This window comes from Euphorbia lathyris, chromosome 5 (assembly GCF_963576675.1).
Source record: "Euphorbia lathyris chromosome 5, ddEupLath1.1, whole genome shotgun sequence".
Classification (NCBI taxonomy): Eukaryota; Viridiplantae; Streptophyta; class Magnoliopsida; order Malpighiales; family Euphorbiaceae; genus Euphorbia; species Euphorbia lathyris.
This window is the reverse complement of record NC_088914.1, coordinates 79,345,441-79,358,737: the sequence shown is the minus strand read 5'-3', so window position 1 is coordinate 79,358,737 and position 13,297 is coordinate 79,345,441. Positions and strand designations below refer to the sequence as shown.

At 33.7% G+C, this 13,297-nt stretch overlaps 1 protein-coding gene and 1 pseudogene across 1 annotated transcript; both read right to left on the bottom strand.

The window, feature by feature from the left end:
• Positions 1 to 1,245: 1,245 nt before the first annotated feature.
• LOC136229887 (mitogen-activated protein kinase kinase kinase 20-like) lies at positions 1,246 to 2,470 on the bottom strand (annotated as a pseudogene).
• A 2,355-nt stretch (positions 2,471 to 4,825) lies between these two features.
• On the bottom strand, positions 4,826 to 7,434 carry LOC136230104 (pentatricopeptide repeat-containing protein At4g37170-like). Its single transcript, XM_066019043.1, has one exon. The coding sequence runs from the start codon at positions 7,378 to 7,380 to the stop codon at positions 5,299 to 5,301; it is 2,082 nt and encodes a 693-aa protein (XP_065875115.1). The 5' UTR covers positions 7,381 to 7,434; the 3' UTR covers positions 4,826 to 5,298.
• Positions 7,435 to 13,297: the final 5,863 nt, after the last annotated feature.

Here is a 13,297-nt window from a genome sequence, read left to right as displayed (position 1 = left end):
CGAGACAGCTCAGCAGCTTCATACCGAAGTTGTCTACGTGGATCTTCTCGATCCTTCATTGGTGAGCTCCGTTTCAATATTCAACGGCAGCGTTTTGAAATACGCGGGCTGAGTGATCTTGGGCTTGTTTGACTTGGGCTTTGACTTCCATATAGGGCTTGGGCCTTATGATCTTTATGTCTTATAACAATTATAAACTCAACATTGAACAAACACATTAGTAACAATAAATCAAAGCATTTAAACTTAATGTGTTATAGAATATTTAATTTCACTTAATTAATTTTGTCAAATCAAAATCCTGTGGAAAGGTGTTTCAACACTTTTCACCCTCCCTCACGGTACTACTTCGCTATTGGTCACCCAAGGGTATTTAGTCTTGCAAGGTGGTCCTTGCTGATTCACACGGGATTCCACGTGCCCCATGCTACTCAGGTCAGAGGGTTTTGGCTACTGGACTTTCACCAGCTAGGGTGCAGCACTCGGATTTCTAATAAAAAAACAATAAGCAGTTCTTTGTAATATTTAACCAAACAGTTTATTATCCTTTTGAGAAGGAAATAGCAAAAAGGAGATAAAAATAAGGAAAACAAACACCATCTAAACTTGTCAAGAAAATATTTATTTGCATAAAAAAAAAATTATGTGTAGATAGCTCTCTGAAACTTTTTTATAATGATCTATTAGTTTTCTTAACATTTTTAAAATGACATATTGGCACCCTAAAGTAGTTATAGTTATCTATTAATCTCTTAATTTGTTTAAAATGATATACGTTTTAATTTGTTCAAATCTCTTATTGTTCAACCACGGGTGCAACATTTTAAGAAAATTTAGTACGCGAACAACACATTTTTAAAGTTGAAGAGACCAGTCAATTTTTATGATCAATTTGGAACCTTATTGGTTATATAAACAATAGTTCTTAAACCAAACATCTAAAATACTTAAGGAAAACATGACAAGAAAATGAAGTAAACAAATTCCCCCCTAAAAAAACATAGAAAAGAATACATCATTTATATGGTCGCTTAAACTTTTTTTAGCTCGCTGAAATTTCTTATAATGACTAATTGATTTTCTTAACATTCTTAAAATGACATATTAGCCTCTTAAAGTAGTTACAGTAGTGATTTATTAATCATAACTTGTGTAAAATAATATACATTTTAAGTTGTTCAAATCTTTTACTTTTCAGATTTGGAAATCTAATGGAACTTTTCAGATTTACAAATATAGCCATAGTCATTGAATGTGTAGTAGTAAGATGAGAAATATCTGCAGATCAAAACACAAAAACAATGGAATTCCAGTAACAACAAAATGTGTTCTCTCCATACTAAAGAATAAGATAGATATATATATATATATACAAAATTTGTAGTCTAAATACATAAATTGCATATACATATATATAATATCAACACACTTGTGCTTTATTATTGAACTTCCTTCTCTTTGTTTTTACTCTATCATCTCGCGGATAATCCTCTTCAGGTTCAGAAAAGCTCCAATCGAACAACTCATCATCGGCATCATTTTCCAATGGTGAACAATTCACCCTTTCATCATCCGAACTTTCTTCAGGTTCTGAAAAGCTCGAATCAGAAAACTCATCATCAACATCATTGTTCAACTCATCATCTGATCCCGATACAAAAGGATGAAATAACAGCATCTCAGCAGTGAACCTAAACTTAGGGTTTCTCACAAGACACCGTTTCAAGAAATCCTTCCCATCTTCTGATATGTGTGCTGGAATTTTAGGCATTTCATGGGTTTTCATGTTTGGTTGCGGATTCCAAACCTTCTTCCCAGTTAACATCTCCAAAACCATGCACCCAAGAGCCCAAATATCACATGGGGGCTCTTGAATCCGATCAATAACGGTCTCTGGAGCCATGTAAAGAGGAGTCCCTCCAAAATTAGGATCAAATTTCATCCTTTTACTGGTCAAATATCTTTTGGCCAACCCAAAACCCCCAATCTTAGGGACAAAGCTATCCCGATTTTCTCCGGCTTCATATCGCAGTGCACATATCCATGGCCATGGATATAGTGGAGTCCTTCAAGAATACACCTTGTATATCTACTCACATCTGATTCAGGCAATCCGCAACCACTGGATTGCTTAATAAGAGAAGATAGGTTTCCTCCATAAGTATATTCTAATAATATATTATAAATCATCCTACCATTCTTAGTTGTAGTAGTTTCTTCACCATAACAGTCCAGAATGTAAGGATGGCTCGTGTACTTGTTTCTCCTTTTGAAGTGGAGCTGATGAAGAAACCTCGGCTGATTTGACCTCCATAAACTCTGGAAATAATCCTTTAGTTGAATTGGATTGAGCCAAATAAACAGATCCAAACCCTCTTTTTCCAAGCAAAAGCCCCCGGTGCCACGCTGCTCCATGGTTATACAACCGTGATTCCGTTTTGGATGGCTCAGAATCAAACTTCCTCTTCATGGCTAAAATAGAATTTCTGATGCAAAGAAGAAAAGTGAGCAGAGAAGAAGGAATGCAATTTTATAGAATGGAAAGTAAAATGGAATTTCTGCTGCTAAGAAGGAAAGCTAGCAAAGAAAATGAATGCAAAGTTTAATATATATAGGAAATTCAAATTTTCAAATTTTCAAAATGGATTCTTTACTAATTGACTGAGATTCAAACTTCCTAAATGAGTTTTTGTTTTTGTTTGTAACAATCTATTCTAAGCTAAATTATAGGAAGGTTTTTGTTTCTAACATCCTGATCTGTAATAATTGCCATAAATATTAGGGCTAAATCATAGGAGGGTTTTTGTTTCTTTTTTCAATCAGTCAACCACTAATAAATAAATAATATTAATTAGATGGGTTATATTTCTTTGGTTTAATACATTTGTAGTTTCAATACTATGCAAAAGTTTTGATTGTCCCTTGTATTAAAAAAAAATATTTGATTTAGCCATTAAACTTGTTTAAATTAACTCATTGACTCTCTAAAATACATATTAGCTTTCCGGAACTTTTTTTTAAGTAATCTATAATACATATTAGCCATGAGAATTAATATGTCAGTAACGTTATAACATTTTGAAAGTACAAAATTAGGGATGTATTAGTCCAATTTCCTTTGTTTATGGAAAGTCTAAAATCATGGCATACCAAATTTTACTCTTTTTTCATTAGTGTAGTCTACAAAAAGCCCACCCTCGAAAATTCCATTTTTAATATATATAAACATTGCCTTCGACAACTGGAAATTTAAATAAGGAAGTGTGGAAACGACTTGCATTCTGAAGGGGCGAGAGTAGCATCGCATAAATACGATTTCATAAGAGTCCATTTAATTGCATCGCCTAGTTCGATGCTAGACACATGAGAAATTTTATTGCGTATAGTTTGATAATCGATTATTTTGAAACCATAGTTTCTCAAACGTAATGAGAGTCGCCACCTAGTGCTTCCACTATTATCGGAAAAAATGGTGTAATAAACACCACAGGAGACTATTACGCCCTTCACAAAACGGGTTCATGAACACTAGAGTTATTAAACAAAAAAATAACAAATTAGTATTTTTGTTTCTTAAAAATGTACCTTGGAATGTATATGATTATCAATATGTGCTATTTAAATATATATAAAAAAATATTTAATTTGCACAGCTAATTTTTTAAAAATTTTAATAATTAAAACTAAAATAAATATAAAGTATTATATATATTACGTATCGTTCTGATCTAATTAAACTATAAAACTTATCTAATTATTTATTATTAATAATAACATTAATTTCATAACTCATATCGTGCTTTTGACTAGTTTATCTTAACGAAGACGGAAAGATTACTTTCTGGAACACTAAGAGAATGATTCCAACTAATAGCCAAGGCTCACTTGGGTTGGCCTGAAAATGACTAAAACTTGTTAAAAAAGTTAAAATTTTATTCTTATTTTATAGTGTTTCCGAAATTACCACATCATGTCATGCTCTGCAAAATGGTCTGATATTTTATATTTTTAGTGTATGATTTGATCTTTTATTTGGATACAATAGTTTTTTTTTGTCACATTAAACTTTTTCTTGTCAAATTAGTTAGTTTGGAATATCTAATACGTGTTATTTTTTTTTTTGGTAAGAAGGGAAGAAAAAAAAACAAACAAACAAAAACCTAACCCGGGATCAGTCTAGGAAGACTGACTCCAATCTTATCCTCAAGAAGAGAAGGTAACAGAAAAGAAGGAGGAACGGAAAGGGTAGAAACACCTAACATTCCCCATGCCCAGCAGCTGCCAAGCGATCCGCCACGCGGTTTTGCTCCATATAAATATGGGAGAAGGTAAGAGAATCGAAGGCAGGACGAAGCCTCAAGATGGCTTTAATGAGATTCTGACTCTTAAGACAAACAGTCTGTCTATCCGAAATCCTGTTGATAGCCTCCAAATTGTCAGACTCCACCGAAAGTCTTTTAACACCCATGCGAATGACGAGTTTAATGCCAGACAAGATCCCCCAGAGCTCCGCAGTAAAGGAGGAGCCCGTACCTAAGTTATGGGTAAACCCAGCCAGCCAGGCGCCACCAGCATCCCGAAGAACTCCACCAGCAGCAATTCTGCCATTACTAAGGCAGGAGCCATCTCTAATACGTGTTATTAATTTTATCTGTTTTTGAAATTATATTTCTTACAGCTCAAAAATAAGATTTTACACACATATGAAATAAATAACACTATTAATTGAATTTCGAAACTAACTTTTATAAGACTCAAAAATAAGACATCAGGATGCTTTTTGCCTAATAACGAACATATACCAATCAAATAAATAGAAGCAAGAAATTGTTCATGGTTAGTTCATGGCTCGCAAAAATTATTCTTAATAAGAAAGAAAGGATATTCAGAAGCAACAAATTCATGTGACTTAAAACCAGAATACAGCCTAGAAAACAAGACTAAAAACAATTTATGAATAATACTACACATTCGATGCTCAATAATGATTTCATGGCCTTAAATCTTAAAGATCTTATGTTGAGGAAGCTCGGATGATAAGTTGCCCAAAAACATCTCAAGTCTTCAGGTAAACTCTCATGGCTTTGCACATAATTCAGGAAAGTAACCAAATATCAGAACATACTTGCACATTGCTAGCCTTCTCAATCAGCAGATTGAAGTGGACCTGTTGATGCAAAGTCGACGTGGATACGTTAAAGATCCGTTTTCACTGTCTAAATTATCCACTGATTTAGTTGAACATGACTGCAATAGAAAAAATTGTGCTCTGGATGGATGGATTTCAAGCAGTTTGAATCACCAAAAGTCTCCACAAGAACATTTTCCATCCTCAAAACAATGGAACCGATTCGAATCTCTTACGATTATTTTTCTCTTGGTAAGCTTTGATATAAACTTAATTGCAGTATGGCAGTCTACACAAGTTCTTAAATTTTTAAAAACCTTTATTTGAGTTCCTTCTGGAGTTGAAATAATTCCAAAAGCAATTGCAAGCTTCTCACTGTGGTAAAACAGATTTTGCTCCTTCTGTTCTTCCTCCACATCATGCAGCACGAAATTCGTGTCCGGAACAAATCCTTCCTCCTTCATCTTTTCGGAAAGTTTCCCCAGAAAGCCGTGTATTTCCTTTGATCTCGGGTGGGAATCATCTCCGACTAAGAACACATGTACCTCTCTCTTAATCTCAACCCAGCTAACACCTGGTTTTTTCACCACTCCACGGTCATCCATAGTTTTTCTGATCTTTGCTACTTCATCCCACATACCAGCAGTGGCGTATATGTTCGCCATTGTAACGTATGTAGCGGGATTCTCAGGCTCTATCTCAAATAATGCATCCGCAGCCCTTTTTGCAAGTCTAAGATTTCCATGAATTCTACACCCACCCAACAAGGAAGCCCAGAGAAATTTATCAGGCTGCATTGGCATTTTATTAATAATCTTTTCAGCTTCTTCGAATCGGCCAGATCGAGCCAATAAATCAATTATACAAGCATAATGATCAGCAGTATGAGTTAAGCCATACTTTTTATTAATAGAGTGAAAATGTCGCAAACCCTTATCGACTAATCCAGCATGAGCGCACGCGGAAAGAACTCCAACGAAAGTTATGTGATCAGGCTGTGTCCCTGACTTCAGTAGCAACTCAAAGTACCAGAGAGCCTCTCCCGGTAGTCCGTTCTGAGCATACCCTGAAATCAAGGAAGTCCAAGAAACCAAATCAGGCCTAGGCAACCCTTTGAACACCCTTTCAGCGTTTACCATATTCCCAGACTTCGAATACATGTGAACAAGAGCGCTCGCTGCAAACGAAAACGGATCACTGCCTATTCGAGTCATGTGCCCGTGAACCTGCTTACCAACACCCTCTTCACTAAGATCAGCACAAGCATTCAGAACACCAGCAAATGTGAAGTCATTAGGCCTTATACCTGATCTTAATAACCCTGAAAACAAATCAAATCCCTCTTTTCGCTTACCTTCCCCGAAACACCTATCGATCATCGTTGTCCAAGTAACAATATCTCTGTTTCGCATTTTGTCAAAAATGCACCTTGCTTCATCTAGGCTCCCACATTTAGCGTACATATCAGATAAAGCACTCCAAAACACCTCATCTGATTCCAATCCAGTTCTGATGATATAACCATGAATCTCTTTCCCAATTCTCAAGCAACGAATTGCTGATGTTGCAGCAAGAACACTCGAAATGGTAAATCTATTTGTCTTTGAATTGTCGCTTCTCTTCATCATTCTAAACAATTCTAAAGCTTCATTAGGTATATCATGCCTCACATACCCAGAAATCATAGCAGTCCAAGAAAAGTTATCTCTTTCAGGCATTTTATCAAACAGTTTCCTTGCTTCCTTAAGCAACCCAATTTTAGCATACCCAGAAATCAACACATTCCATGAACACAAGTCCCTTTGACTCATTTCATCGAATACCTTGTGGGCATTCGGCAAACTGTTACATTTCGCATACATATCGACAAGGCGATTCGAAATAACCAGACCCGGTAGAAACCCAGAACGTTTAATGTGATCATGGACCTTTTTCCCCTCTTCAAGAGCCCGATTATGGAGGCAAGATTGTATAAGAGTTGAGTAAATAGAAGGAGAAGGCTTATCAATTTGATTGAGCACTTGTAGAGCTTCTTTTAAGCGCTTTTGTTCGCAGAGAATATCAATGGCTTCGTGGATTCTTCCGTCCTTACATAAGCTATCTATATGGGTATCTTTGCTGTCGAATTTGAAGAATGATTTTTGAGGAAGAGGTTTGTAAGATTGAGTCTGAGAAGAATAAGGAGAAACAATGATTTTGTGTAGGTTTAATAGAGAGAAAGATGGACAAGAGTTCAGGCTTTTCCGTCCCATGGTAGTGGAGGGAACGAAGACGAAACAATAATCGCTTTGGAATTAACTCATAAAAAATTCTGCAGAGGGGTGTACTAGTTAAGATTTTAAAACATTTTTATAGAATTTAAAATTTTAAAAATTCTATAAAAATCTTTGTATATTCAATGGAATCATTAAAGTTATGATTTGTTTAAAATGAGAAACATAAAAAAAAATTGTAATTTAGACGATTTGCAAATATCCGTAGTTTCAAATTATATAAATAGGGATTTATGTTTTGTGCAGTTTGCAAAATCATGCATTATTATAGTAGCTATTTATCCCAAAAGATGGCGATTTGGAGTACTTAAAACACTTACTTTTCAAATTACTCAATATATAAGCTATGATTTTGCAGAAGGATTAAATCATAAGTACTGTTTGACCGAAAATTTGACCCTCAGATGTTTTAACTGCAAACTTCACAAACCTCCGACTCGTGCTTGTAAGTTTTTAAACCACAAGACTGTGTTTGCAAATCGAACAAACCACATGTTATTAGTGTTATTAATGTTAACTAAGGGTAGTTTAGTCTTTTCAGTTTGTTAACCAGAGTTATTAGTATAGTCAAATATTATCATTAGCTTTTAGAAGGCTTTGTAATTAATTGATTACTTTACTGATTCAATTGAACAATTTCAGAATTTCCTCATCAATTTTGTTATGGTATCGGAGCAATTTCTTCTGTAATTCTTCTTTCAGATTGAATTTTAGATCTTATTCTTTTCTTCTTCCTTATTTGGTTCTTCTTCTCTTTGTGACATTTCTTTCCAGAATAATGTCTTACATTGTATCGGTCATCAGAGAGAATGGAAATAACCCGAGGAACAATAAGAATCAAAATCAAGAGCATCTGGATACAAATCAAAATACAAATATGAATCAAGACACAAATGTTAGAGGAGGAGGAGGAGGTACGGAGATTCATTATTTTGCAGATATTTCTCAGAATCTGTCTAATCCATTTTTAATCATTCCATAAAAAAATCCAAGCCTATACTTGGTTACTCAACCTTTAACCAATCGTAACTATTCTCCAGGAGTAAATCAATTAAAGGATCATTAATAGCGAAAAAAAATTGTTTTCTTGATGGATCTCTACCTCTCTGTATGATTCGTGTTGCGAATCAACCTAATTGGCATAAATGCAATTAGATAGTTCTATTTTAGTTAAAGCATTCACTCTTATCGTCTATCTAGTTTGATACTATGACTCAAGTATGGAAAAATTTCAAGAATCATTTTTCTCAAGTCGATGTCTTACATATTGTAGAGCTTCAAGATGAAGTTCTGGCAACAACTCAAGAAGATCTGTTAGTCACAAACTATTACACAAAATTACAAGTGATTTGGAAAGATTTTGTTAATTTCCGAATGATTCCTACTTATCCTTGTACACTAGAGAGTCTAGAGAATTGCTTGGCGATTAAAATAGGGGCTAATTACTAATCTAGCCCATTTGAAGTGGTCCATTAACATATTTGATCCACTTTGGACAAGAATACCCTTATTTCAATTCACTTCTTGCTCAGACTCTCAATGTCTTCTTCGTCATCCCAAACCGACGAAAAGACGGTGGTTTATAGAGGGAAGAGATTATGTTTCGTTCAACCTTGGAGAATTAGTGTCTTGCATAAAAGGATTGAGATGAAAAGCTCAAAAAATGGAAAAGAAAAAAAAATCTAACAATTAAACTGTTGCGATGTCGCATTTGTGACGAATTCATCAAATGTAACAAGAGTTGTAGCATTTGTAACAAAATGCGTTAACTGTTGTCGCATTTGTGACGAGATGCGACAATTATTGTCGCATTTGTGACGAAATGCGACAAATGTAATCACAAATGCGACAACAATAGAAAAAAATGGAGGAAAATAGAGGAAATTGAAACGATACCGTTATAGATTAAGAAAGAGGCATGACCAGTAAGAAAAGCAGACGTATAAACTAAAAACATACAATTTCCAAGGGGGGGGGGGTTAGGAACTATTTAAACTTTTTTTGCAATTTAGGCAGACTTCTTTTTCTAAAGAAAAGGTTTGAACAGCGGCGCTGAGTAAACAGTAAGATACTGGCTTAGTCAACAGGTGACTAGGTCAGTTTCTTAGCTTGAGTCAGGAGATAGCACTTAGAGTCTATTCCTGAGCTCAGACGTTCAACGCGCACAACTCAACTTGACCTCTTTACTTGGTCAGTTTTGATTATTTAAAGCAAGCAATATAAATAAGGAGTTAAGGTAAGAAATACTTCACTCAGCAGATTTATCCAGGTTCGGCTTCTTCTAAGCCTACGTCCTGTCCCCGGAACACGTTCCGAGATTTCAAATACTCTACTGAGCTCTTTAAAGGTAGAGCCTCAAACCTTTTACAATATCAGCAATTGAGTATGACAAGAGTACATTCCTCTATACTTCTACTCAATCCTAATCTCTCCACTGAGTACTTAAAACCGAGTACTCAGCCTCTCCTTTCTATCTCTAGAAATGATAAGTGTTTTGTCCTAATACAAAGATGTGCTAAGACACTTTAGACGATTTACAATCACTCTAGACTTTTACACAGATATGAGAAATGTAGTGTAAGAATTTTGCTTTGCTTCTTGCTTGCAGAACTTGTAGAGATTTGATCAGCGTAATGGCTTGATCAAGTTCTATCTCTTGCGAAGCTTGTGATGGCACTATTTATAGAGACGTCTGGGTCGTCGGTCATTTCGAATTTCAAAATAACCGTTGGAGGGAAACGGCTATGTGTCGTTGTCATCCTGACTTGTACAGAGCTCTCGACCAATCACAATCGTGTATCTTCTGTCCTCGGTCAGCTCAGCAGATGGTCTCTCCTTTTATGGTAAAGTCAACTGGACAGCATACTGTGTCGTCTGAACTTTGCTAAAAGAGGAAACACTTTGTCTGGAAGTTTTCCTTTGCTAGCTGCTGTCTTGTACGCTTTGTCGAGACTACTTAGCAGCTTCATCTTAAAGTTGTTCCCGAAGGTCTTCTAGATCCTTCCGATTGCTGAGTTGCGTTTTGAACAAAAACGGCAACGTCTTGACATACGCGGGCCGAGTGTACTGAGTTGTTTGACTTGGGCCTTGGCTTCCGTAATGGGCTTGGGCCTTTCGATTCTTATGTCTTATAATATTTTAACTCAACATTGAACAAACACATTAGTAGAATTAAATCAAAGCATTTAAACTTAGTGTGTTTAGAATATGTATATATATTATACTTAAACAATTTTGTCAAATCAAAATTATGTGGAAAGATGTTTCAACACGATCGAATAGAACTAAGGATAATTTTGTCCAAAATAGATGAAAGTGTCTAATTTGGTGAGATGAAAGCAAAATGAGTTAGATATGTAAATAGATCTCTTTATTTGGACTATATTTGTAATTTGCCCGCGTATGAGGATCAAGATTTTATAATCAAGTTCTTAACCGAACTCAATGATAATTTTGGTTTAGTCAAAGGACAAATATTAATGATGGAACCATTATCTACTATAGATCGTATTTTTAATCTTGTGATACAACATGAAAGACATATTGAAGGAGCAGTTGTTCAAGTAGCACCAGCTGATCTAATATCAATTTTACCAAAGCATAAAGAACACATAATTTTCATCCGACAAGCAATATGGAAAAAAGGTTACTCAGTGTTCTTATGGTGACAAAGAAGGTCGCACTATTTACAAATGTTTCAAGAATCACTATTATCTACCAAATTTTAAAAACCTAACAGGGTGTTTGTTTCAGCTTTTTGGATGAGCGTTTAGCGTTTCATTCCAAACCGCAGGAAATATAGCGTTTAGTTAGGTTTATATAACCGCAACGTTTAATATTTTCTCAAAACGCTTTTTATAAACAATTGTTTTTAGTTATTTATTATTGACAAAAGTATCCTTCTTATTTTCACAAAATATGTTTATTCTTTAACATTATTTATATTTCTATAACATAATTACCGAAAGAACAAGGTTTTGTTGCGTTCAATAAATTTTTTATTTTTTACATAGATTATTTTTATTAATTTGTGTAACACATTTTTTATTTTATAATAGTATAAAATGCAAAAATATCCCTTTCATTTATAGCTAGAAGCAATTTTACCCTTAATGTCTAAAATGGTGCAATTATACCCCTAATATTGGTAGTCAAAAGTAATTTTACCCCTAACATTAACAAGTAGAGTCAGTTTGAGAAATAATTTATCAGTATGTCTTTTTGGTCATGAATATTGTCATCTACACTTCACATGTGCACCATTTTATCATTGTTAGTAACAGATCACAAACATATGATAGACGTGAATTTGTTTTTTAAGAAAATTAAAAAAATATTGTCTTTTGTACGAGTTGGACAAAAATTTCAAATATTTCGCCGAATTTATAAATATTAATTTTTAATTCTATTATTAAATCACAAAAAAATATAAAATCTCTTTTTTTATAGCTACTGATATGTGCAATTGGTGTAGAATAACAAATAAAATATCTATGTTTTCTAATAATACATGAAATCGACTCAACTTACCAATGTTAGTGGTAAAATTGCTCTTAGCTGCCAGTGTTATAGGTAAAATTACATCATTTTAAACGTTAAGAGTAAAATTATTGCTAGTTGTAAATGTTATCACATTTTCCCTTTTATAATTTCATCATTGATTAATTTAAAACATGTAAATTTTAGACATTTTAAATCCGAACAGCAACAGTTCAATATAATTTCACCAAACACTAGTAATTACACAACTAATAACAAACAGCTAACAACTTACTGCAACGACAAACAGCTAACAACAACCACAACAATTATTAGTTAACATCTGAACCAAACAGGGCCCTAAATAATGGTGTGTAACTCAAACTTTTTTTAGGATAAAGTTTTAAAAAAACACCTCTATTTTTATTTTTGTCAAATTGGTATCTAAAAATTCAAATACTTGAAAAATTTCTAAACATTTTAATTTTTCGAGTTTTTAATTTGAAATTAGGGGAAAGTACGAAAAAAATGCTTGTGGTTTGTCCATTTTGCAAACAGGGGCGTGTGGTTTAAAAGTTTACAAAAAAAGGTCTGTGGTATGTTTTATTTACAAAACAAAGTATTACAATTACACAGTTAAGTTCTGATTACAATCAAAAACATTTTTATCTTAAAAAAATTATTCTTACATATCAGCATAACACAACCCCCGAAAAAAAACAACTTTTTAAATCGAAAAAATCAATAATATGTTGGAATTTTACGTTTTTTACTAAACTGACAGTTTATTAACTAAATTGATATTTAAGTTTATTTTACAGTTGTAATTTGATATTAGTATCTGTATTTTGTCAATATATATAAATGTAACTGAAATTTTTTTAAAAAAACTGCTCTTATTATCATCGATTACTTAATAATGTAATTTTAAATACTTTGTTTTGTAAAAAAAACATACCACATACTTTTATTTGCAAACTTTTAAACCACGGACCTCTATTCGCAAACAAGGCAAACCACGAGCATTTTTTTCGTACTTTGCCCTTGAAATTATTTAGGTGTTATTTTGTGAGAAGAGAAAAATTAAATGTTTAAAGAGAGAAAATTCCAAAAATTGTGATTTTGAAAAATAAAAAATTTGGTTTCATAATAAATGTGATACTAAATAATTTTAATTCTTAGAATTTTCAATTTAGAGTTCGTTAACGGTCATTTTTATAGTACCAAACTAAACGATTCTCGTTTTTTGTAAAACGAAAAATCACAATCTTCGTCTGAACAAATTTCTTTTCACAGCCCTCTCAGGTTGTTCAAAAGCTGCAAGTTACCGTGAACTTTAAAACATTACAACTTGTTTATTGAACACAAATAATCCTTTAAATGTTATGTGGTGGAGCGTGGTCGAAACTTCAAAACA

Coding starts and splice junctions, on each gene's coding strand:
- LOC136230104 (XM_066019043.1), bottom strand. CDS start 7,380: ATGGGACGGAAAAGCCTGAACTCTTGTCCATCTTTCTCTCTATTAAAC.